The sequence below is a fragment of the Canis lupus genome, chromosome X (genome assembly GCF_048164855.1).
Source record: "Canis lupus baileyi chromosome X, mCanLup2.hap1, whole genome shotgun sequence".
Lineage (NCBI taxonomy): Eukaryota > Metazoa > Chordata > Mammalia > Carnivora > Canidae > Canis > Canis lupus.
In genome coordinates, this window is record NC_132876.1 from 78426546 (window position 1) to 78447469 (window position 20924).

At 43.9% G+C, this 20924-nt stretch overlaps 2 protein-coding genes and 1 non-coding gene across 6 annotated transcripts in view; 1 reads left to right on the top strand and 2 right to left on the bottom strand.

Moving 5' to 3' along the window:
• Positions 1-2629: 2629 nt before the first annotated feature.
• Positions 2630-11142, bottom strand: MAGED2 (MAGE family member D2). Of its 4 annotated transcripts, none has more exons than XM_072817760.1 (13): positions 11005-11142; positions 9452-9525; positions 8575-9063; positions 7663-7971; positions 7481-7544; positions 7143-7222; positions 6470-6564; positions 5706-5785; positions 5574-5616; positions 5186-5248; positions 3959-4073; positions 2953-3371; positions 2630-2763 (listed from the first exon to the last, which is right to left on the bottom strand). In XM_072817760.1, the coding sequence occupies exons 2-12, from the start codon at positions 9494-9496 to the stop codon at positions 2961-2963; spliced, it is 1794 nt and encodes a 597-aa protein (XP_072673861.1). In that variant the 5' UTR covers positions 9497-9525; positions 11005-11142; the 3' UTR covers positions 2630-2763; positions 2953-2960. The 4 variants fall into 4 exon arrangements, with proteins under 4 accessions (XP_072673861.1, XP_072673864.1, XP_072673862.1 ...); XM_072817763.1 differs by lacking the exon at positions 11005-11142 and adding an exon at positions 10845-10911; XM_072817761.1 differs by lacking the exon at positions 11005-11142 and adding an exon at positions 10399-10517.
• Positions 4249-4380, bottom strand: LOC140628956 (small nucleolar RNA SNORA11). Its single transcript, XR_012026867.1, has one exon. It is a non-coding gene; the product is annotated as a small nucleolar RNA SNORA11 (small nucleolar RNA).
• Positions 9720-20924, top strand: part of ITIH6 (inter-alpha-trypsin inhibitor heavy chain family member 6) — a 35282-nt gene continuing 24077 nt past the window's right edge. Inside the window, 2 exon segments of the mRNA XM_072817823.1 lie at positions 9720-10016; positions 10824-10918. Coding sequence (XP_072673924.1) covers positions 9720-10016; positions 10824-10918 — 392 coding nt within the window.

Sequence of the window (20924 nt, forward strand, 5' to 3'; positions counted from 1 at the left end):
CAATTGTTTCTTTTGCTAGAAAAATAAGTTGTGAATTGCTTTTAAAAAATTTACTACACTATCATAACTGTTATAAAAATGGCTAATTTCCGGGGGCACCTGGCTGACTCAGGTGGTAGAACATGTGACTCTTGACCTCAGGGTCAGGAGTTCAAACCTCACATTGGGTGTGGAGCCTACTTAAAAAATGGCTAATTTTCATATGTAATTTGATATATTAAAATGTACATTACATTATAATGTAAATAAATTCATTTAAAGTTGTTCAAGTAGTTATAAAATTAAATTTTGTATATTTTTATTGGAGTTCGATTTGCCAACATTATCACCCAGTGTTCATCCTGTCAAGTGCCCCTCTCAGTGCCTGTCACCCAGTCACTCCATCCCCCACCCACCTCCCCCTCCACTACCCCTTATTCATTTTCCAGAGTTAGGAGTCTCTCCTGTTCTGTCACCCTCTCCAATTTCTCCCACTCACTTTCTCTCCTTTCCCCTATAATCCCTTTCACTATTTTTTATATTCCCCCTATTTTTTTATATTCCCCATATGTCTGTCCTTCGATTGACTTACTTCACTCAGCATAATACTCTCCAGTTCCATCCAAGTGGAAGCAAATGGTGGGTATTCATCGTTTCTAATGGCTAATATTCCATTGTATACATAGACCACATCTTCTTTATCCATTCATCTTTCGATGGACATCAAGGCTCCTTCCACAGTTTGGCTATTGTGGACATTGCTGCTATAAACATTGGGGTGCAGGTGCCTCGGTTTTTCACTGCATCTGTATCTTTGGGGTAAATCCCAAGTAGTGCAATTGCTGGGTCGTAGGGTAGCTCTATTTTTAACTCTATAAAGTTAAATGTTAATAGCTTTTCTGATTTTTAAAGTAACCTTTAACTTAAACATTTTAGTCAGCTAGTGCTGTATTTAATAACAATATTTTATGTATAAAGCAGAAATATAATTATTAGATATATATACAGTATATCTGTGGTTTTGAAATTTCATGGGAGGAGCGATAGCAATTAGGACAAAAATGTCTAAAAAGGCTTCTTAAGGAGTGATAATGAAAGATAGCAGAGAAACTGCTCTACAAGGACTCTCTCCTCTTCCATAGGAGGCCAAGGGGAAGACATACAACATAATCTAGAATTATTTTTAATTTAATAGATACTGAGAGAATGAAAATTGTGGGAGTTCATTCATTGCAGTAATGTCCTCCAAGCCAACAACTGGCAAAAACATGAACTGGAGTCTGCCCCCATTTCTTCTTCCCAGCTCTGGCCATCCCCACTTGGTGTGGGCTTCCTGGAGAAAAGTGCAGGGAAATTCTCCCTAAAATAGGGTGAAGGTGGATCTCTGATTACCTGAGGGCCCTATGCCTTAGTGGGCAATGTAGCTGAGAAGACACATTTAATCACACAAGTGTACTTTGGCACGTGGTTCCAATGTTCCTCTCTTCCCCAACTCCTGCCACCATCCCCAGTAATTTAACCGTCCACATGGATAGCCCAACCAATACCCTGGTGCTCCATGTTACTGACCCCACATCTCCAAGAAATGCCATCTTCTCTCCACTAAGCACCCAATCCTTGGACTTTACATCACCGAGTTCTCTCTGCTCAGTCTTCTTAAATACAATCATCCCACTGTCTGACCATATGACCAGTCCCTTAGATCACCTTTCCAGCTCTCCCAACACCCCTTCCCAAACACCTCTAACACTGCCAGACATAGAGCAGGCACTTGGTACATTTATTTAACATTCTGCCCTATTCAGACTTCACTGAAACTCCTGCCCACAGACTCCTATGTGGTCTCCCAGGTCATCACACAATTTCCTTACCTGCCTCTCCAAGCCTGCCTGGGTCTCATGATCCATCTCTTCCACCATTCTGCATATCTACTTTGTCAGGCACGGTGTACAAAGTAATGAAGATACAGACCCACATACTCACTGCCCTTGATCGTGTGTCCTTATTCCAGAACTAAAAACTTGGGATAAATTAACTCATCCTGATTCCAAGATTGCTGAGCACCTTGCCATGGGAGAAGGGTCTCCTAAAAATGATGGGCTCCATCCTCAATTGCAGCCTCCCCTCTGCCTGACATCTTTCCACAGTCCCCTCTCCAGGTCTTTCTGGACAGTCCCTTTTCCCAGACCTTACCCTTCTGCCTTCTCAGGGCTACATGGGTCAGTCTTTAACATCTCCCTATTGGCTCCTGCCTGCTCAAGCCTCTCTCTCCTTTCCCAAGAAAATCCTGTACTTGTTCCTTTAGCTACCTCTCTCTTCCCTCTCTCATCCAAATTCCTTAAAAAAGAGAACCTATGTTTGATGTCCAGTCTCCTCTACCTCTGCTTTCTGCTTGACTTGCCTATCTTAGGGCTCTTCTTCAAAGTGTGTCCTCAATCTTCAAAGTGTGTGCTTACGATCTTCATGACCCCCCACCCCACTGCAATCCTGTCTACACTGCAAGACTAGAGATGCAGACCAAACTATCTGAGAGATCATAATCTTGCTCCCCTGAATCCAGTAAACAAAGATTGAGGTGGAAACTCTCCCCATTTATTTTTAAATGCAATACCAAAATATGACAGCCCACCAAAAAAAAAAAGCAATAAACTCAGAAATGGCAAATAGATTTAATGTAGAGTGTCAACTTCAATTGATTGATAGTGGCTGCCTAGAGTGCTATTTGAGTAGGTTTCTGAGGATGCACCCTGGCTCGAAGAGAAAGACTGCTGGGATTAGGAGTATCTGAAAATACAAGTAAAAGAAATTCAAAAAGTCACCCAAGAACCACCAAAAGGGAAGGAACAAAATGCCAATAATGGAATTTTCCCACATGCTCCATATGGTCCTGCAACCTTGGCCTTTCTATAACCAGCCAGCTCTTCATCCCAACCCATGAAGCCCCAGCTATTCCAACCCAGTCTAAGTAGATACCTGAAATCTCACTTATAGGAGAAACCACAGGCACCAGAGCTGCCACTGGTGCTAGCACCAGCTCCACTGAGACCTGCGAAGAGCCCAAATGTGAGAGTGGCAGTCAGGCTAGCACTGGCACCAAAGCCACCATTGGCACTAGCACTGGCGCTAGCACTGGAGCTAGCACCACTGCTCTCTTGGGCTTTGGCTTTAGCTTCAGCTCCAGTTTGGATCCGGGCTTTGGCCCAGGGTCCAATATCAGCTTCGTCCCAGTTGCAGGGCCCAGCAGCATTCTCAGAGCCAAGCCCAATGCCCATTCGAGCTCTAATCTCTGCTCTCGCCTTGGCTTCAGCTGCAGCTTCAGCAGCGGCCTTCATATCTGCTTCCATTGCCTCTCGGTACTGAGCTGCCCATTCCTTGGGATCCTTCTTTTGTACCTGAAACAGAAACAACGACCGTCAGAAGAATCACATTCCAAGAACTGGGCACCTGGGTAGATCAGTGGTTGAGTGTCTCCTTTGGCTCGGGTTGTGATCCCTGGGTCCTGGGATCAAATCCCACATCGGGCTCCTCACGGGGAGCCTGCTTCTCCCTCCGCCTCTGTCTCTGCCTCTCCCTGTCTCTCATGAATAAATAAATAAAATCTTCTTAAAAATCCAAGAACTGAACCCCTAACTGTATGCTAGGCACCGTGCTGCATGCTCTACACAACAACAACAATATAATAAGACAACCTAACTACTAGTATTTATGTACTTAACATTCCATCCCTGCTCTGACACTTATTAGCTCTGAGACCTTAGACATGTCACCTAATCACCTCTCCGAGCCTGATTTTTCTAATCTGGCAGAGGGTAATGACATGTTAGTTGTACAAATTAAACAATTCAGATAAATGTTTGGCACATTAACAGAAGCTTCAGAATGTTCACATCTGAGTGGCGGGCTGCTCTTTACACAGCGTAACCTAGCCAGCAGCACCCCATGCTCTTAATATGCCAAGCTTGGGCAGCTATCCAATTACCTTGCAGGCAAACTTGAGGACTTTCATTTTGCTGGTCTCATAGTAGGAACGCAGGCCCCAGAAGAACTCATACTCAGGGGGATTGCTATTAGGGACTCTGGCATAGTCCAAGTACCTTGAAAAGAGAGGTTGAAAGCCTTTATGTCTAAGACAACCACGGCCCACCCATGTATGGACTGGAAAAATTCTAAATGGCAATCAACCCTACTAAGTACTTTAGCTTTTCTTCCATTATTGAGCCTTGTCCCGTTGGTCCTGTTCAGAAGCCATGTGGAGGTGCAAGGTGAGACACAAGTAGGCGCTATCTGTTCATAAGAAGGCCACAAGTTTTGTGCTCTTGTCACAATTAACCCAGATTCTTGTTGGCTCTGTTATGTTTAGAGGAGCCATTTCCTCAGGCCCCTCTGCCCTGAGCACACCCCACCAGTGGTCATGTCCATGACCTGGTGAGCCCTGAGACAGTCTACCATAGAAAATGACTAAATGGAAGAAACAGTCTACCAAGAGTAGTGTGCTTGTGCATATTCCCAACTGTGTGTGTGTGTGTGTGTGTGTATGTGTGTATGCTCATGAAGGTACATATTAACGTGCCTATGTGAGTACACATGTGTTCTCTAAGGATAATGGGTATGGTGGGCCCTGGCCAGAAAGTCAGGAGGGCCCCATGACCAAATGGTCCCCTTACCAGCCAGGGCCACAATCAGACTTCCACTCTCTGAGACCCAGGTCCCTCAATTGAAAATGGGGATGGGATGGCAGCACTTATTCTGCAGGGTAGTTACAAAAATGAAATGAGATGTACAAGTCAAGTCACCAGCACAGTACCTGGCTGCCTAAAGCTATCATTCTATAGCATTTCTTTATGGACGTTAATTTTTATAAAGCCCTGGTTAGCGCAGTAAAAAGAACCAAGGCATTGTGGCCAGGATCTAAATATGACTCTTCCATTTGCTACCTGTGTAACCCCCCTGAGCAAATTACTTCACTTCTCTGAACCTCAGTTTACTTACATCTACAATGCTGGTGATAATAATCCCTACCTTGAAAAATTGCTCTAAAGCATATGTGAAAGTACATGTAGGTCAGGGAATATGTCCTCCTGTTCCCTCTCACTAACTTAGGAAAAAGTGACCTACCACCTGCATGCACACTCACGAACCATAGGTTAATTACTCAGTTCTGAAACAAGCAAAACATATGGAACACACCATCATCAGACACACTTACTTCTGCTTCACAAACTCATCAGTAATAAGCTTCTTCACGTCCCCAAAAAGCGAGTGATGTATCCTGATAGCAGAGAAAGAAAAATCCATCAGTAAATCAATTAATCAATCAATCAATCAGATATGGTACTCCCCAGATGTATGCAGAGGCATTTTCAACAGGAAAAGAGGTTATGAGCATAAGAAGAAAACTCCATAGTAGCCCAAGAGATAGTGAAACAGAGGACAGAGAGTTTGGGACCATTTCCCACCCACTCAGGTCAAACCCTGGACCCTCTACCGGTACCCCCACCCATTCCACCAGACCACCAGACTGATGCAATCCTGGGACCATCCTCTCTTGCCAAATGACAATACGGACAGCAAGCACTGAGAGAGCCCAATCATACCCAGGGCGCAGCCCCAGCTTGCGCAGCACCTCCCAGATGACAGCTGCAAAGGGAGGCAAGAGGAGACAGGGACAGAAAATGAACATGTGGAATTCCAACTGTGGCCACCCATTCAGCTACATGCCCACTCACCCTCACTGGACCGATTTCCATTCATAAAGATGATGCTAAGAAGCACCATGAGGAGACCTAGCTTTGGCGAATCCTTAGTCCTAGGGAAATAACAGGGTAGAGAGAAGATTTATGTCCAGCAGCCATCTGCAAAAAACATATCAGCCAGCTCACTAGGCTACCCTCTCCCAGATTCCTCACACATGACAGAATTCTTCCCAGTTTATGCTTCAAGCTCTATGTGACGCTGAGCAAGGCACTTAGACTCTTGAGTCTCAGTCTCCTGTTAAGTAGAATGGCAAAATCCAATGCTCCTCTGTCCCAGGTTGTCAAAAGGATAGAAGAATGCCTGTCAACCTGGAACAACCCAGGCACCCAGCCAATGTGAGTCCTTTCTCTCCCAAACCGATCCCCCTGCTCCAAGAGAATTCTAGCACAGCCCCAGTGATGCTCCTGTCCTTCAAGGATCATGATTCACCCATACCAGGAAGAACCACTCTACCAAAGCCAGTAGGAAGAGACAGGCAACAACTGGTCTGCTTTTCTGGGAAGCTTCTGGAAAAACAGAAAACCTGACAGGAGGAATATACCATTCTAGGCTTCTATACTCTTCAGTCACCATTACCATGTGCAGGGCTCCAACTATGTGTGGGAATTGGAACGGGGGCTTTTTAGGTTCTGTCTTTCTGCCTCTCCAAGGGGTTGTGGGGAGAGACGACAGGGATGGAGTAGTGCCATAGACAGAAGCAGAGCCTCCCTCCCACCCCAGCCCTTTCCCAGCTTACGTTCCCAGTATGCCCGCATCAGTGGGCTCTAAGGTGCTGAGAAGAATGTACAAGTGGTCATTCTTATCAATTTCCTTCAACTGAATCCCAAATACCTATGGATGGGGAGAACAGCTTGTAAGATCACAAGTTCAGATTCCTGGGCATCCCAAAGTTCCCATGTACCTAGGTATGTGGGGGTATGTGGGGGTATGTGGGGGTATGTGGGTGTAGGTGTGAATGCGCATTCGTGTGGTGTGGGGGGAGGGGCCAGTGAGATAATGTACATAAGCCTAGGTGGATGGCACACAGCAAACAGCAAAGAAATGTACTATTGTTCTCAGCATCATCTCTGATTCTCAGGAATCTAGGGAGATAGAGAACGGGGAATGGAAGGAAGATGTAAGCATGTAAAATATATTACAGGACATCTCCAGCAGCAGACAGAAGCCAGGACTAAGTTGGGTGGCTTGGGTCCTAGCTGTGCTTTTATGAGACTTGCTATGTGACCCTGGGCTAGTTTATGCCCCTCCTTAGACCACCCCAGATATGGGAAGGCCCCTTCCTATCTATCCATCCACACAGTGATAGGGTTGAATTAGTGAGTCTGTGGTCCCTCCCCCAGAACAGACATGTATATTTGTTCAATTCAATCCTTCCCCATTGCATCCATCCCCCATGGCTGCCCCTTCACCTTCTCCAAGGAATAGCCTGCTCGTTCAATGATTTCAGGGTACACATCAGTGTATTCTTTGATGATGTCCTTCAGCATGTCTGCAAGGGGAGAGTGTTGCGAGCACCTGAGCTGAAATGAAGTCAGGTGGCCCCCAATCCAAGCTAAAGACTGTTTGCCAACTCTGTTGTGGGTGGCACAAACAGGTTCTGAAGTAATGAAAAGAGATGCTAGCACTGCCCAGTTAGAACTTTGGGAGTACAAAGGTAGGAGTGTAAGGACAAGAAATGTCCTCAGCACATGGGAAAAAGGGCCATGGAGGGCACAGCTTAGGGGATGGAGGGCTAGCAGAACTCTACCTGAGCGTTTGATGGGAATCTTCGTCTGGTCTTTAACCAAGAGGTACTTCACCAAATCGTTTGCCTGGGAAAGGGAAAAAAAGGTAGAAAGATCAAAATACGTTTGCACAAGATTTGAGAGGAAGGCAGAAAAGGTAGGCAAGGCAGTAGATAAGGCAGAGTGGAGAGGACAGGGTTCTTACCCTCCCCTGCAAAAGGGCCACATCTCGAGGTATTGGTGTTTCAGGCTCTTGGGATGACTGGAGCTTCGCAGCTCGACGGCGAGCCTTGCCCCTACGGGCCTTAGGTGACCTCAGGGAGAGCAAAGCTCTCCGGGCCCAAGCAGCCAAACGAGTCCTTGATGCCCTGCGGGCCCAAAAGGCTATGGGGCCCCTTGAAGCCCTGCGCGCCATTGAGGCCATTAGGGCCTTGGAGACCCTTCGGCCAGCTGTGGTTCCAGAAGCCTGACTCTGATCACTATTGCCATCCTCTTCGCTATTCAGATGCTTCACCTGCAGCAACAGAGAGGAAGCACAATATTGTCAAACAAAGTAGATGTTCCTTTTCCCTCATCCTCTCTCTTCTGGAAGGCCCCTCTAATCCCACCCCTGGAGTAACAGCCTGATTAGACATTGGCCATGTTGAGTCTTGGGACTGTTTTTCACTGACTTCAATGCAGAAGTTTCATCTCTCTACCAGGCTAGGAACAACCTGAGATGGGGCCTGAGAATTCTCCTCTTCCTATGTCCACCACTGGCCCTTCTTGTACCACCCTGCACAAGTCACCCCACCTTTCTAGGACTCAGCTTCCTTCTCTATAAAACTGGATTACTTTCAGGATTTAATGAAATAACCTGTATGCATGTGCCTAGCTCAAGGTCTAACACATGGTAGGTCCTATGTAAATACAAACTACATTAACATTGCAGCTAAGTATGTGTACTATCTCAGTTCTCCATGACTCTGTGAACTCTCTGCAGAGAGAAATGATATCACATTCCTCTTATTGTCCCCCTTAATCTTGATGAGCACAGGGAACTTTCTAAATGTTTGCAGAACAAATGGACTAATGAAGAGAAGTGGAAAGGGAAGACTGGTGTTTATAGACGTCTTACCTTTCTGGCTTTCTTGGCCTTGACCTTGGGCCGAGTATCCTGATTCTCCTGAGCCTGGGCAGCCGCACCATCAGGCTTAGGTTCATCTGCCAAAGCCTGAGAGGCAGGAGCCTCAGTCTCCAGGGCCTTTGTACCAGCCTTTATATCAGCCACACAGCTGACCTTTTTGGTTTCAGTGGCAGGCATTGTCACAGGCTGAGGGTCAGCACTCTGCATCTTGGTGTCAGCTGCTGGACTCTTCTTTTCAACTGTCAGAACCTGGGTATCAGTCAGCTTAGTGGTAGGGGAGGCCTGAGTGGCAGCCACCTCCTGAGCCTCTGGGGCCTTTGAGACCTCTGTGGCCTTTGAGACTCCTGCAGCATTTGAGACCTTCATGGCTTCTGAGGTCTCTAGTGCCTTTGAGGTCTTCGGTATCTCTGAGACCTCCAAATTATGGGTCACTGTCAATAGGGTCTGTATCTTCAAGCCACTGTCCTCTGAAGCTTCAGCCTGCAAGAGGAAGCAGGAAAGCTCACAGACCTTCTCCCCATTCCCAACTAGGAAAATGGCTCCAAAATTCCAGGACCTCACTTCTCTGACCTATACTAACTCCTACTTACAGTGAGCTCTGCCCACCTAGACCCAACAAGGCCTCTCCTTCCTCTGAGCAGGAAGTGATGGCAGAAGAAGGCAGGCCTGCCCTCCCTCCCTACTTCCTTCCTCCATCCTTCATTCTTCCTTCTTTCCTCCCTCCCTCACTCCCTCTACTGGTGAGGGGGGGCACCCAGGAAGGAAAGTGGGTAAAGGACAAGGATGGGAGGGGTGGTACCAAGGGAACTGAGGCAGCAACGCGCTGGAGAAGAAAAGTAGTAAGGGAGAGGACAAAATGAGGCCTTACCTGGAAGCGGGTTGGACCCGTACCTTTCTCGCTTGTGTCAGACATGTCTCAAGTTGGCCTGGCAAGAGCTGAGCCTGAGGAGAGAAGGCCTGTGTCAAAGGGCCTGAACGTCCTCTCTCCTGTTCTGCCTGGAAGCTGATCCTCACTTTCCCTAGGGCCCCAAACCCAAACCCCGCCCCCGCCCCCAATGACTCCGTTCTCGGATTCAGTAATCCAAAGCTTCTAGATCTCAATTCTCTGCAGCCGCACCCTCCCCTTCTCCAGGAAGATGTGCCAGCGCGGCAGCTCTGAGGACCCCGCCCCTTTTCCCAGTGCACCCCCCCTCCAGCCGCAGACCAACAATGCGCATGCGCGTTCGCTGCGGAGGCCCACCTCAGCCCCGCCCGCTTTCCCAGCACAAGCTCTTTCTTTGAAGTCCACCATGCACATGCGCATTCGGCAGCAGCCCGTCTCCAGGCTGGCTTTCCTCTACACGCCCCTTCCTAGCAATCCAGAGTGTGCATGCGCAATGGTCCGGACTCCGTCCACCGCCCTTTCTCAACACAAGCCCTTCTCCAGGTCCGCAGTACCATTTGGTCCCGCCCCCTCCCCAACAAGCTTTCTTCTAAAATTGTCGCAGTTTGGTGGTCCCGGCCCCTCCCCTACTCACACCCACCCCAAGTCCACACTATGGCCCTGTCCCGCCCTTTTTCACAACACGCCCCCTCCAACCAGGGGCAAAGCGCATCTTGGTTCCGCCCCTTCCTTAGTACACCCCCTCCTCAAATCTAGAATGGAGCCAGTGATTCCATTTTAGGCCCAGCCAAACCGGGTCCAGTCCCCTCCCTTCCCATCCGGATGGATCCGGTACGATCCGGTCCCTACAGCAGGTTTTCTCCAGATATGAGAGGGTGGGGCCGATCCTTATTGGGCTGTGATCCAGAGCCGGGCTGGGCCCCACAGCTCACCTCCTTCTCCTTAAGTTCCAGAGTGCGTCCACGCTCCAAGCCCCTCTAAAACTCCTAGACTGCCCTCCCTGCTCCAGGCCGGAAGTGGTCCCGCCCCTTTCCGCCTCCCTAGGGGGGCCTCTGTCGCAGCCAGTCTGCCCTTCCCCCCCGCCCCCCGCTGATCCTCATTCCTTATCACCCCCGTATTCCCTCTGCCTTGCTCCCTGCTCCCTATCACCCCTCGCATTTCCTATTTTACCCCACAGAATTCCTTATTCCTATTCCTTACATCCTATCCTGTGTTACCTTTGCACCCCCTTCCCTAGTACTCCTTAACCCTTCTCTGCATTCCCTATTTTCTTCTCTGGATTTCCACTTTCCCTCAGTATTCCCCTCTTCCTCCCAGTCGGTCACTCAACAAACCCGGTTCCCCTCCTCCCCACTAGTCTCAGATCGCCAATCCTTACCGCCTACTACCCTCAGGAGTCCTGATTGCCTACATCCTGCTCCAGGTCATCTCTCCCTCAGCTGCAGTGGTGCAGTATGGATTGCCCACCTGCCTGGCTATAGGTTCGAGGGAACTGAAATCACTGGCTGCCAGGAAACCCAAATCTCAACGCCCCTCACCTTGTCCTCCAGCAAGTCCGGGATGAGTCTGCCCTCTCTCAGTCCCTCTCGAAGTCTCAGCCTCCTGGACTAGAGCTGCAGCCAGCCCAGCCCAGCCCCTTTCCGCAGCCCCCTGCCACCCCCCTCCTTCCTTGGGGGTGGGGCAAGGGGCCCAGCTCTGGGCTGTCTGACGCCAAAGCCCATGTTTATGCCACTGTACCAGGCTCAGTCTGCAGACCTTCGAACTAAAACCACCGCCTCAAAGCGATTCATTCACTGAATGTATTTATTTTCGTATCTTTATTTTTTCTTATTACAAAGATAATCATGTGAAAATTCAAATAATGCAGAAATGTGTAACATACCAATGAAAGGCCACCCTTATCTCATTTCCCAGAAATAACCACTATTAACATTTTTATATACAGTCCTCCAGATTTTTTTCCTATTCATTACTAATTATTTGGGGTTTCTCCCCACAAATGGTATCCTACACCTACTGTTCCATGACCTGTTTTTTTTCCAGTTATATATTCTAAACAGCTTTCTATAGTGCACATTTTTCTTAACAACTTCATATTATTATCTTGTATAGATGGCCCATAATTTATTTAACCAGTCCAGGATACATGGCTATGGACATTCAGATTGTTTCTCTCTCTCTCTCTCTCTCTCTCTCTCTCTCTCCTATTACAAGCAATGCTACAAGGAATATTCTGCATCTGTATATCTGTATTGAGCTTTTTTTATTTGCAGTACTTTTTGCTGACTAAAATGCTACAAAAAGTCTTCCATTTGATAAGAAATTTGTCAACTTACTCTCAAAAGGTACATGGGAATAATGTTCCCACCAACAATGTCTCTCATATGCTTGTGTTACAAATATAACAAATATTTTTCATGTTATTCATGATAACCTTTGCTATACAAAAGGATTTAATTGTTATATGATGAAATGTATCAGGTGTTCCTTTATCACGACTGGATTCTGCTTCATGCTTAAAGATGCTTTCCACACTCCTATAACAATCCCTGTTTTTTCCCAAGCACTTTTATGGCTTTGATATTTACATTTAAGTATTTGATTATTCCAAAATCTGTTTTGTAAAAGGACTCAGCTTAATTATTTTCCAAAATCACTGTCTCTTATCCTTACACCATTTGCAAATTAATCCATCTTTTTTCCCATTGATTTGACATGACACTTTTATCACATAATAAATTTACATAAGTAATTGGGTCTATTCAAGAGAACAAAATAAGATGTATAAATAATGGAAAGTAGACAGAATTATCATTAGTTACTGAGTATATGAATGCAGACCTGGAGAACCCCAAAGCATCAACTAAAAAGTTATTAGAAACCATAATAAAATTCAGCGTAGTGGTCAGTTACAGAAATAATATTCAATACCTTTCTTACACTCAAAAGTAATTCAAATGGTCATAAGTCTAGTGCTTTATGAGGTCACCTTTTCCTTTACTATAATAAAATATCAATCCCTACATTCTATGGATAATTCTCTCTCTCTCTCTTTTACACACACACACACACACACACACACACACACACTTCCCACACAAGATGGGCCTCTGTTCTCCTGATTCCTCTCTTTCTCTCAATTGTTGCTTCCTCCAAGTTTTTATCAGTTTCCTAATTTCTTGTCTCCTAGATTCTCTCCCCCATCCACAAAGGCTTTATTTCACACTAGACACCGCTCCTCCTTGCCTTCCAGTTCTAGTACCCAAATTCCCATTGCTTCCAAATCATAGCTAGCCTTGAAGGCCAAGGTAAGGACTTTGGTCTTGATCTTGAGAGCACTGAGAGGTTTTTGAAGGGGTTTAGGCTTTGATACAATACAGATTTGAGTTTTAGATAGAACACCCTAGCTGCCTAATCAATAAGAAGTATAGATTAGATGTCTACCTGGAAAGAGATAACTTAGTTATCTAAGTAAGCAATGATTGTGTTTGGCCTAGAGTGGTAGCAATGGAGGTAGTGAGAAATGATTGACTTCAGAATATATTAAAGAAGTAAAAAGGGGCAAGACTTTATGAATAATTGGGTGCGAGGAAAGAGGTAAGGAAGAGGGAAGTATCAAAGGGAACTATTGGGGATCTGATTTGAGAGATCAAATGTGTCAGTGGTAACTTATTTCACTGAGATAGGGAACACTAATAGAGGGGAACTGGACAGTGATATTGAGATACCTGTGGGACATCCAAGAAGAAATATTCCATAGGTAGTTGAATATACACATCTGAAGCTCACGAAAAATGTCTGGACTGAGATAACAGATCTAGAAGTCATCAATATATAAATGGTTCTTTAATCTATGGAAAGGAAAATAGCACCTGAGAAGAATGTGCAGCCTTAGAAGAGATGAAGCCTAGGATAGAGCCCTGGAGACAAACAGTGACCATGGCATAGGTGGAGGACAAGGACCCCATGTCTCATGGATGGATATGTAGTGACCAAAGAAATAGGAAGAAAAGCAGGAGAAAGTAGTGTCATAAAACCAGGGGGAAAGAATGTTTCAAAAGGAAGAAGGGGTCAATAGTGTTGAATGCTATCAAGAGGTCAAGAAAAGTCGTGAAAAAATGTCTAGAGATTATAACAATCAGGTGGTGGTCTGGTCTCTTGGAGGGGTTAATTTCACTACACACATTTGTGGCATAGATTGGTAATTGCTTACCCCAATATCCATTCTTATCTTCTTCCTTAGTAATAAAACATCTTGAATTTTAGCTGGACACAGCCTCCTGGAATAAAGGCCATGAAGACAAGGGTGAAATCCTAAGGATAGTGGAGCAGTAAACTAAAAAGAACCTGAATCTCTTAACAATCTCACGGTACCACCATACCAGCTTTGGACTGCCTACCCTCTAGATTTCTTTTGGGTGAGATAGATACATGTATGTCTTATTTAAACCATTGTTACTTGGAAGTCTATGTCATGCAGTAGTTTCATGATTGTAGTGAGTTGAGATGTGAATGGTAGGTGAGGTATACATGACAATGAGTATAGACTACTCTCTCTTTTTTTTTAAAGATTTTATTTATTTGCTTGACAGAGAGAGAGAGAGGGAGCACAACAGGCAGAGAAAAAGAGAGAAGCAGACTCCCCGCTGAGCAGGGAGCCTGATGCAGGGCTCTATCCCAGGACCCTGAGATCAGGACCTGAGCAGAAGGCAGACTAAGCCACCCAGGCGTCTTTCTTTCTTTCTTTCTTTCTTTCTTTCTTTCTTTCTTTCTTTCTTTCTTTCTTTCTTTCTTTCTTCTTCTTTCTTTCTTTCTTTCTTTCTTTCTTTCTTTCTTTCTTTCTTTCTTTCTTTCTTTCAGATTTTTATTTATTTATTCATGAGAGACACAGAGAGAGGCAGAGACAAAGGCAGAGGGCCAAGCAGGCTCCCCATGGGGAGCCCTATACCTGACTCAATCCCAGGACCCCGGGATCATGACCTGAGCCAAATACATATGCTCAACCACTGAGCCACCCAGGTGCCCCTAGACTACTCTTTCAAGAAACACCTGAGCCTGATTTGAAGGTTCTCCCAAAATCTAGCTCTAACTAGTTTTTAGCCTTTTTCTTGCTGTTTTTCTGAACACTGCCTATATTCCAACCAAACACAACATTTACCATTACCAGATAAGTTCTGCTTTCTCTTGCTTAGGAGGCTTTGTACAATTTCTTCCCCATGGAATAGCTTCTGTTACATCTCTCCTCTGTTACAGTTTCCACCTTTTAAAATTCCAAAACATTTTAAGCCCAGTTACAGCCTTTGGGATGCTGAGTAACCTTAATGGAATACAGATTCAGAACCTTAGGGGATACTGGATTTAAGGGACTCAAGCAAAATCTCAGTCCAAGTCCTTCAAAGAGGCATTCCCAAAGATTTTTAAAGCCAAACTTCCCGAGTTCCCTCTCAATACCACTATCTTCCTAACATAATACCAGAGCTACCCTTATAACCTGTGGATCAGAGGACAGGAAGAAACCTTATCAGAAGAGAAAAGACAAATTCATTCATTCACAATCTTCACCCTTTGACCAGAGAGATTTTTTTTCTACCTTCTCCTTGTGAACTCTTTTGATCTTTAGCACCTACCCATAAAATCTGAAGAACCTAGATCACTGGGTCCCAGACAAGTTTCCAGCATCCATACACTGGCAGGCAAATACCTGAGATCATATAGGTTCTACATGTCAACTAAGGACAAAGATGAAAAGCTGAGTTATCACCAGGTAGCTCTGTTCAGGAGATAAGGAAAGGCAAGCTAAACATTGCTCATGTAGAATGTTAGGGAATGAAACTGCCTAAACCTGGAACATCTAAGATTTCAAACCATTGAAGCTTAAATTGGAAGCCCAGAATATCCTTAACCACAAACCCTCTCTTAACATATTTCCCTTTCCCCAAATTATATGAAATAAGTACAAAATTTTGGAAAATTCAGAGATAAGGCTAGAAGTGGGTAGCAAAGTTTTCTCCCCAAGGATGCCTATCACTTTTTTAGTCATCTGAGTTCACACAACATAGCAATTCACTTAAAAATTGGACATTAGACCTTCCTGTTCTTCACACTTTTCCATCCATTCCCATTACTGGAAAGGCCTACTAACCATCCCTTATCCTGGGCCCCATTCCTCATTGCTATTCGGCCCTTTCTGTCCTTCAACATCTGGGAAGGGCAACTCCTCTATTTCCAATTTTCAGATTCCTATGTCCTCTCTTGTGAGCTACTGGTGGAATCTCATTTTTTCTTTCTTTTACATGCAGGGCAATTTAATTTATTTTGTAATACTCCAAGCCCAGAAAGCTATCTTTCCACGATCAAAATGACTGCATTTTTTAAACCAAAGGCAAATTTTCCATAGATGAGGAAATGAGGAAACTAGCTACCCACTTTTGGACTAACACTCTTTCCCCCTGCTCTTTGCACAGTGAGTCCTTTCTCATCACATATCTGTGAGGCAGATTCAGGCCATTCAACAGTCATGGAGCACCAACAATATTTTAAGCACCTCTATAGAGGCAGTCCTTTTCTTGAGGGGCTTTCATTTGTATTGTATGAGCATCAGCCTCATTTTTACAGAGGAAAATATTAGGAGTATAGGAGTAAGGTAACTTGCCCATGGCAAAGCAACTAACAACTAGTAAATGACAGAGAGAGGCCTTGAACCCAGGTCAGCACAATGCCAAATACCAGAAACTTCACTACTATGCTGTACTGCTTCCAATGTTTTAAGTCGGAGAATATCCTTTCCAATCCTCTTCATAAACATATATGTGGTGGTGTGTTACAATATGATTATCTTCTATGGAGATGAATCTAGCTGGATATTCACATACCCATTTTGATACTATCATAAAGTATCATAGGGTATGTAATTATTTTGTTGTCATGAGATCAACATAAAGTTTTTAGAGTTTTATTTTTATTAAAGCAATGCATGCAAGGCAACAAATCAAACAGTATAGAAGAGCATATGATCAAAACCAATAGTCTCTTGCCTCAATCCTCCCCTTCTCCATCTCACTCCCTCCAGGAAACCTTAAAAGGATTTTTGTTGTTGTTCTGCTGGTATATCCCTTTACAACTCTAGATAACACATATATAGATGTTTCTTGGTTTATAAAATTTAGGCAATATCTTATTGTCTACCCAGTATGGCAATGAGGATTTTGTTCATGTATATATACTGCCTCACTTTTCCCTCTACTTCTCTATATTTTTAAATACTGATATTCCTTTTTTTTGGTTCTTGGTTAATTTTATAACTTGAAAAAAAACATATTCAAACCTTCATTCCTTATTCCATTCATTTTTGACCAGATAATGTCATCTGCCCACTTTTTAGGACAAGGCTATTAGGGCCAATACCCTCCTGCTGCCCATTCAATGACCCACATTGTCAGTTTAATCTTTCCTTTACATTGTTCAGATTATTAACATTTACATTCTGTTCTGCTGCCACAAGCAGGTCTTTCATTTTTTGTTCCCAAGTTGGCTCTAAAACCTGAAGACCAATAAATAGCATTTACATTATCATGACTATGTAAATATTTTTCAAAATCCAGCTGGGTAGTGAGCCATGAATACACTTCCCTCTCTACATATCCAAAGACACAATCTCTGGGCCTCTCAAAGAAGAATGTTTCTACTACCAAAGTCAAAGAGAGTCTCTCTTATATTCTATCAGCTGCTTATAATTATATTTTATTTTGCTTTATAATTGGACTATGATTTTCTCAAATAGTTACACACACATAGAGTTTCTAATAGCTTTTCTCTTTTTCTTGAGTCATTTGCCTTTATCATATCCATTCATTCAACAAATATTTATTGAATGTCTCCTATGTGCCATGCACTGTTCTAGAAGCTGAGGGTACAGCAGTGAAGAAGACAGACATCCTTGCTCCAGGGAGCAGATACTCTAGTGGGCAAGAGAAAATAATCAGATATAAAGTAAAATATACAACAAGTTAAAATGTGGTAAATGCTATAGAAAAAAATAAATCAGGGTAAAAGAAATTGGGAATGCCAGTGATTGTGGGAGATTATTGTACTTTAAAATAAGTTGGTCAGAGAAAGACCCCCTGAAAAGGTAAAATGTGAGCAAAGACTTCAATGACATGAGAGAGCTAACCAAGTGGATACCTGGGGAAAGAACATTTCAAATGAAAGAACAGTCAGTGTAAAGGCCCTGAAGCAGAACTGTACCTACCTTTTTTTTTCTCCTGACATTTTTAGAGAGCATAAAGGTCAGTGTTGCTAGAGAGGTGGGAAAAGGCAGAGAAGGAAGTAATAGGATGAGGCCAGATAGGTAACAGGGCTTAATCTTACAGGGACCTGTAAGCCACAGTGGGATCCACAGGAGAAGTTTGAGTAGAAGTGGAAGAGGATCTGAATTTGGTTTTATAAGGCTCCCTCACGTTATTCGGAATGGAATATATACCGGTGCGGTGGTGTGGGGTGGTGAAAGGGAAGATTGCAAAGAGAGAAGCAGGAGGACCAATGAGGAGGCTATAGTAATCCCTTGGGTTGGATTAACCATTTCCTGGGTTCATTGTTCTGGGCATCTGTTCTGGAAATCCTTCTTCAGCTTTGGAAAATTAACTTCTAATATGTTTTTAACAATTTTCCTTTCATTTTTTCTATTCTATCTAGAACTTCTATTATTCAGATGTTGAAATTGCTGATCTCTATCTCTTAAAATATTTCTCATACCTTGTGTTTCTTCGTTGTTGTCCCCCCCCCCCTATATTCTGGGTAATTTCCTCAACTTTCTTTTGCAGTCCTTCTGTTGATTTTTTCTTATTTCAACAACTTATTTTTCATTTCTAAGGAGTCTTTCTTTTCTCAGATTGTTCCTATTTTGTGGCATCTAGCTCTTGTTTTATTCATGCTATATCTTCTCAAATTTTGCGGAAAATATTATTCTTTTCTGAAATTCTCTTTTGTTTCCAAAATTCCCAAATTGCTCTGGGATCAGTAGTTTTATTTATTTTAGTCTTTTTCTTTCATGCTGCAGTTTCTTTTAATTTACCTGAGGATCCTTGGTTTTCCATTCCTAGTTAAGAGATAGGACTGGTAGCTGGTTTCTCTGTTGTTGTACAAGCTCTAAATAGAGCTCTCCCCCATGAGGAAATTATGAAAGGAAACTTTGTGTGGACTTGGGAGAGGTGGCAACTGACAGGCTATGAGTGGTCCAAATATCAGAATGAGAAGGTTTTGTTCTGTCATACCAAATGCCATAGGACAAATCTAAGTGTTCTCTACATAGCTTGTAAAAATGTTATTAGAGGTTTTGCCTGAAGGTAAGTACTGGAGCTGCATGCTACCTATGTGTGTGGAAAGGGCAGGGAGATAGGGGTTCTGACTGTTGCTGATATCCCATATGCAGACCTTCAAGTAACCTTTTTCTCAGCTCTATTCCTCACTCCCGTCCTCCACTGTACCTGCAGACACAGTCCAGAACGTCTCCAGGTTCCCACATACTGACTAATGCCCATCAACTCAGCCTCTCCCCGACCTTCCTCCACCTAGGTCTCCAGAGGGATCAGGAGTTTCCCATACTTTTCATCTCAGTCCAGCCTCATCTCACTCTAGTCCTAGCAGCTAATATTTACTGAATGCTAACCTTGTTCCAAGGATTCCAAAATTACAATGTCACCTAATCTTTATTACAACTTTACTACAATTTTATGAAGTAGGTGATGTTATTATCCTTGTTTTACAGGAAGAAACTGAAGCTATAGAGTGATTAATATTATTAAATATTAATTATTAATATTATTAGCTCAATGTTACATTGCCAGTAAGTGGCAGAACTGAGATTCAAACCCAGATGATCTGAATCCAGTAGTTCTATATTGAACCACTATGTTCTATTCTCATTTTTGCCCTAGCCTGCCTTGGCCTCTGACTATTCTGGAGATTGTATGGTTTATGTCTGTGGGACCTCTGATTAGTTATGGAGCCCTAAGTTAAGTCTCTCTTGTCTCAAAGTTAAAGTCAATGACAAAAGGGACTAGGATTGGGGCCTTACCCCACCAACCCCTCTCTCATATCTGCTACCTTTTTATGATGATCAAGGCTAAATGAACCTTTCTCTGGCCTAAGTTTCTGGGCTTCTCTGGATGTTTATAGGAAATAAAAACTCCACCTTGAGTCAACATAGCAAACAGACAGACTCAGCACTCTAGTATGTTCAGCTTTTATTCATCTACAGCTAGATGAGGGGGAAAAGGGAGGCATGGAACTGGTCCCTCTCCAGGCAAAATGCCAACCCCAGCTCTAAGACAATCCTGGATTGTATGGGCCTCAACCCCACTCTTCAGGGCAGTTCCTCTCTCAAGAGAAGGGATACCTGGAGGTGTAAAAGAGCAAGAGTTTGGGGATGGGCTCAGACCCTATAGACATGAACAACAGACTTAGGCCAGAGGTGAGATCATGTCTGGGTGGAGATGCCTCATCTGTGTCAGCTTTTTGCTGACTATCTTCCTTGAAATGATATATATCAGGGACCCCCGGGCCCCACCTCATCAAGTACAAAAGTCAGTTTTGGGATGAGGGGAAAAAGATCTGGGATTTTTTAGAAAATTAGCTCTTTGGAGGGGAATAAGGGAAAGTTATTGGGTCTGTTTTCTCAGTCCTACAACTCAGAAGCTAGACCCAGAGAAGAGAGTTACTATTTGCTGAGCACATGTCAGGTGCTGCACCAGAGATTTTAGAGTTATTATTTCATTTAGTCCTCACAGTGTCCCTGTGAGCTAAGCTCTATTATTATCTCCATCACATAGAGGAGGAAACAGAGGCTCAGAGGTTGAGACATAGTTAGGAAACGGCAGAACCAAAATTTGAACCTAGGTCCCTCTGATCTCAAATGCCTTCATTTCCCACTGCCTGACACTGAGAATGAACTAGATGTATGTTATATGTGGGTAAATGGAGGGGTCATGGCTTCAGGAAAGGTGAGGAAGAAGATCAATATCTTACTTTTATGTGACCTCAGTCTCTGGGCCCAGTTAACACATTGGTAAAATGTGGATAAGAATAGTATCTAGCTCATAGGGTCAATTTGATAATTCAATAAGATTGTGGGTACCAGATGCTTATCGTGCTTTTAGCACACAATGGCACTTATCAGATGCAATTTTTTACACCCGAGCTCCTAAAGAGGAAAAAAAATGTATCACAGTGCCTTGCATAGGGTTCAATGAATGACAGCCACTCTGTTATACTCTAAAGCCTTGTTACTCAAAGTAAAATCCATGGACTAGCAGCATCAGCATCACCTGGGAGCTTTTCAGAGAAGGCAGAATCACAGGCCCCATCCCAGGCTTTCTGAATCAGAATCTGCATTTTAACAAGATCTCCAGGAGATTCATGTGCATGTTAAAGTTGTTGAAATACTTGTCCAGAGGTCCCTTAT

What these genes read in the sequence shown, in the direction of transcription:
- MAGED2 (XM_072817760.1), bottom strand. Translation starts at nt 9,496, where the DNA reads ATGTCTGACACAAGCGAGAAAGGTACGGGTCCAACCCGCTTCCAG. An exon ending in TGGAAATCGGTCCAGTGAGG is followed by an intron (nt 5,617 to 5,705) that starts GTGAGTGGGCAT and finishes CTCCCTTTGCAG; the next exon opens with CTGTCATCTGGGAGGTGCTG. An exon ending in GATGAGTTTGTGAAGCAGAA is followed by an intron (nt 4,074 to 5,185) that starts GTAAGTGTGTCT and finishes TCTCTTTTCAAG; the next exon opens with GTACTTGGACTATGCCAGAG.